The sequence below is a fragment of the Oratosquilla oratoria genome, chromosome 4 (genome assembly GCF_046742065.1).
Source record: "Oratosquilla oratoria isolate Oo_2021 chromosome 4, ASM4674206v1, whole genome shotgun sequence".
NCBI classification, from domain to species: domain Eukaryota; kingdom Metazoa; phylum Arthropoda; class Malacostraca; order Stomatopoda; family Squillidae; genus Oratosquilla; species Oratosquilla oratoria.
The window spans coordinates 56569926-56573951 of NC_134780.1; the positions used below are offsets into that span (position 1 = coordinate 56569926).

At 34.3% G+C, this 4026-nt stretch overlaps 1 protein-coding gene across 1 annotated transcript in view; it reads left to right on the plus strand.

Annotated features, from left to right (window-relative positions):
* Window positions 1–3296, plus strand: part of LOC143024336 (uncharacterized) — a 43763-nt gene extending 40467 nt beyond the window's left edge. Inside the window, exon 4 of the mRNA XM_076183132.1 lies at window positions 2616–3296. Coding sequence (XP_076039247.1) covers window positions 2616–2721 — 106 coding nt within the window. The 3' untranslated portion in view covers window positions 2722–3296. The remainder of the gene's footprint in view (window positions 1–2615) is intronic.
* Window positions 3297–4026: the final 730 nt, after the last annotated feature.

Consider the following 4026-nt stretch of genomic DNA (forward strand, 5'->3'; position numbering starts at 1 on the left):
TCTGTCTTTTTCTCGATTATTTGGTTCATCGCATGCAAATGATTTAAAGTCTAATATCCGCTTCTGAAGCCTGTCTGTTCTCTCGGTTGGTTTCCACCTAAACCTTTACAGTCTGTTCGTAAGGATCTTGGAGAATACTTTATATACATTTGATAGCAAGCTAATCGGTCGATAGTTACTAAGGTCCTTCTGGTCTCCTTTTTTATGAAGCAAAATCACTATAGCATTGCACCACGATTCAGGAACGCTTTCTTGATGTAAGCACTGAGTATACAACTGAGCCAACTTAATATGAACTTCTTTCCCTGCGTCTTTCAACAGTTTTTCGATATACGAGTATCATCCTCTCCAGGTGCTTTTCCTAGTTTCATATTTTTAGAGCAAATTCTACTTCCTTTGTAATCTCTGGTACACTACTAACGTCTACAGATGAATTTACTGCCTCCACTACTGTCTTTGACGAGTAAAGCTCTTGGTCAAATATACCATTCTGTCTCTGCATTTAATGATCTCTCCATTTCTATCTTTCAAACATATCATTTGCTGTCTTCCTAAAGCATGTCTACGCTCAGTCCCTTTAATACTTTTACCTTTTCGAATAGTTTCCTCTATTTCATTCATGTTTCTCCTACTTTTAATCTGCATGGTCCTTCGTCTTTGAATTAGATAATTTGTAGCTTTGGAGAATTTTTTTTTCTCTCTAAATTTTTTTGTACTTCCTACTTTCTTAGACTAGAGTGAAATATATTGTAGAGGCGGTAAAAGAAAGGAGGTGGAATTGGCCAGGTAAGTTGGTGCGAAGGACTGACGAACGATGAAGCAAGTGTGTTACTGAGTGGACGCCGCGAGATAGGAAGCGCGGAAGAGGGAGACCAGACAGAAGGTGGAGAGATGAGATAAAGAAGTTTGCGAGAGTGAAGTGGCAGAGGTTGGCGCGGTCGTTCGAATCATGGAATGCTATGAAAGAGGCCTTTGTTCAGCAGTGGATGGACTCAAGATGGCCGATTTTATTTAATTTTATACATATACATATTGTCACATATATGAGTATCCTACGTATATAATGTACGAAAATAACTATTGTTTTGGGTGAAAAGGCGCCAGTTATTCTACGCACGAGAAGGGAGCATTACATTTTCGACGTCACACGTAGGAAGATCGAAAACGTTTTGGGTCGACGTCATAATATTCTGTTGAACCATATTTAACCCTGTAAGATGCATTGTTATTTTTGTGTATTACTCTGTAATCATGTCAAACCAAATGAGTACTATGTTTTTTCTGTTTTTACAATACAAATCTCTGTATTATTTTCGGGGTAAGGAGTAATACGTTCTTGTCGTTCGAGAAACATCAAGCTTGGGTGCAAATACGTTTAGTCCGTCTTGGCCAATCAGGTTCAAACCCCATAGGCGCTGGTTCTATGGACTAATCAGAATTGATTTTGTACAGAAGGTAGGGATACTTTGCGCGCGTTCTGAGTGTTAGGCAGACAAGGCGGACGGAGTGGAGATGTTCCGGCTGCGAATTAAGTCCCTTCCTCCCCCTGTTTGTATATTTAACTCAGCTAGCAATTCATTTAGATTATGTGTGAAGTCTATTGCAGTGACACGGGAAGCCTTGACATTGAATCTCTTGGTAATTATTTCTCACCCCCGTTAAAAATTGTGAAGATCTTGGAATCATGTTTAGAATTTATTTTTCAGTTATATACCCTTGGTTATAATTATCTTGTTATTCCTATTAACTTGAATAACGTTAACCTTTCCAAATTTTTTTTTTTATTTTTTTTTATTATTTTTTTTTTTTTTACTTTTCATTATAAAAAAAGTATATGCCGACCTAGCTTTAATACTGTGAACAGATCATCCCAAAGACATAGGGTCTTGGGAATCCTTCATATAATCTTGGAAAATCTTTATGTTACGAATCAGAAGTATTCGTAAGATTTGTAACAATATACATATACATATTCATAATATGAATATGTATATGTATACATACATACATATACATATGAATATATATACATATAGATATATATATAAATATATATGTATATATACATATATATATATATATATATATATATACATATATATATATATATGTATATATATATATATATATATATATATATATATGCATGAGAAATCATATAAACTCGTGATTCTAAATATGCGGAAAAACCACCAAGGAAAAAGATAAACTGATGACCAAGCGCTTTCGTCTATTCAGACATCCTCAGGGTACCACGAGGATGTCTGAATAGACGAAAGCGCTTGGTCATCAGTTTATCTTTTTCCTTGGTGTTTTTTCCGCATATATATATATATATATATATATATATATATATATATATATATATATATATATATATACATATATATATATATATATATATATATATATATATATATATATATATATATATATATACATATCCGTATTTATATATACATACATATATGCAATCAGTTTCGAAAATAACAACCAGCCTACTAAAACCTCCACTGGAGGAAATGTCCCTTCAGCTTTGAAATTCCCTCTCTACCTCCCCCCCCCACCTTCCAAGCTCAATGACCTAAGATAATGATGAGTATTTCTCCCAACAGAAGCCCTTTCGTCCTCTCGGCTCGTCAAGATGACCTCGATGACCTGACACAACAAGTGGAAGATGCCTTGGAGGACGACCTCGATCCCATTCTCCTAGAATCCTAACGCCTTCGACCGCAAAGAAATTATAGACATTCGTACTTCGAATATAGGAATAAAGTTATCACATTGGGTTATTTTTCCTTCGACTGTTGGAGCAAATTTGTAGTCAGCAGCTTTCGGGAAGGAATCTGATGTGTTGGGGAAAAAAAAAATTTCCTTCAGCATATCAAATGACATTCTATGTATTTTTGTCGAGAAAACAAAATAGTATGCCATACCGATTTTATGGCGAAAAATGTAGAGGTGGGCGTTACCGTCGATTAATCGGAGGTTGGAGGAAAGATAGCCCAGTGTGATAACCCCTTATGTAGATACATGTATTATAAAATGTGACCGTAAGCGCCTAGCTTTGCACCTACAGATTTCATTACAGTTTGGTTATGCAAGTGCAGCGTTTGGTATTGGCCATTTGTTACATTCTCTTGTTTACTGTTTATTCAACATGATAGTGTATTTTCTCTTATAATGGTGTATCATGCACTTATCAATTCATTCATGCATTTTTTACATTTTTTATTTATTCATTCGTTTATTTCTTAAATTAATATATATACTTACTCATTTGTTTATTTGTTTACTTATTTACTCATTCATTCACTCATTTATTTATTAACTAAATGTATTCATTTATTCATTTATTTATTTATATCGTATGATATTATTCTATTAATCTATATGATTATGTATCTATCTTTTATTTGTTTATCAATTTATACATAAATTTATTTGTTTACTCATTTGCTTATTCGTTTATCTGCTAATTGATTAATTTGTTTAGTTATTTATTTGTGTATTTATTTGTTTATCTTTTAAGCTATTTGTTCATCTATTTATTTATTCATTTGTTTTATTTTATTTGTGTATCCAACAACATCAAACGCAATCCAAAATATTCATTCAGTTATTGTAAAGGTTCTGCAAAATCAAAACCTAGGTTGGTCCAGTAAAAACTGAACAGGTCACAGAAGATCCAGTAGAGATGAGCAGGTTATTGAGGCAACAAAACATCAGTGTCTTTGTCGTCCTACAAAACCCAGCCATACTCCAAAACCCTGAAACTTTCTTTGTTGATGACCTGCCTGGACCAAAAATTACCGACATCTAAATCGCTCCTGAAGAAAAAGAGCCAAAGATCAACTCAGCTGCCGGCTTTTGATAAAGTCGACCATGGAATTTAATGAACATGGTCCCTTGGAATTAAAGGAAAGCTAGGCGTGTAGATACATGGATTTCTCACAAGAAAAACGCAGACATTTGTAGCAGATACCCACGAACCAGAGGAGACCAACGTGGTCAGTCTTAGACAAG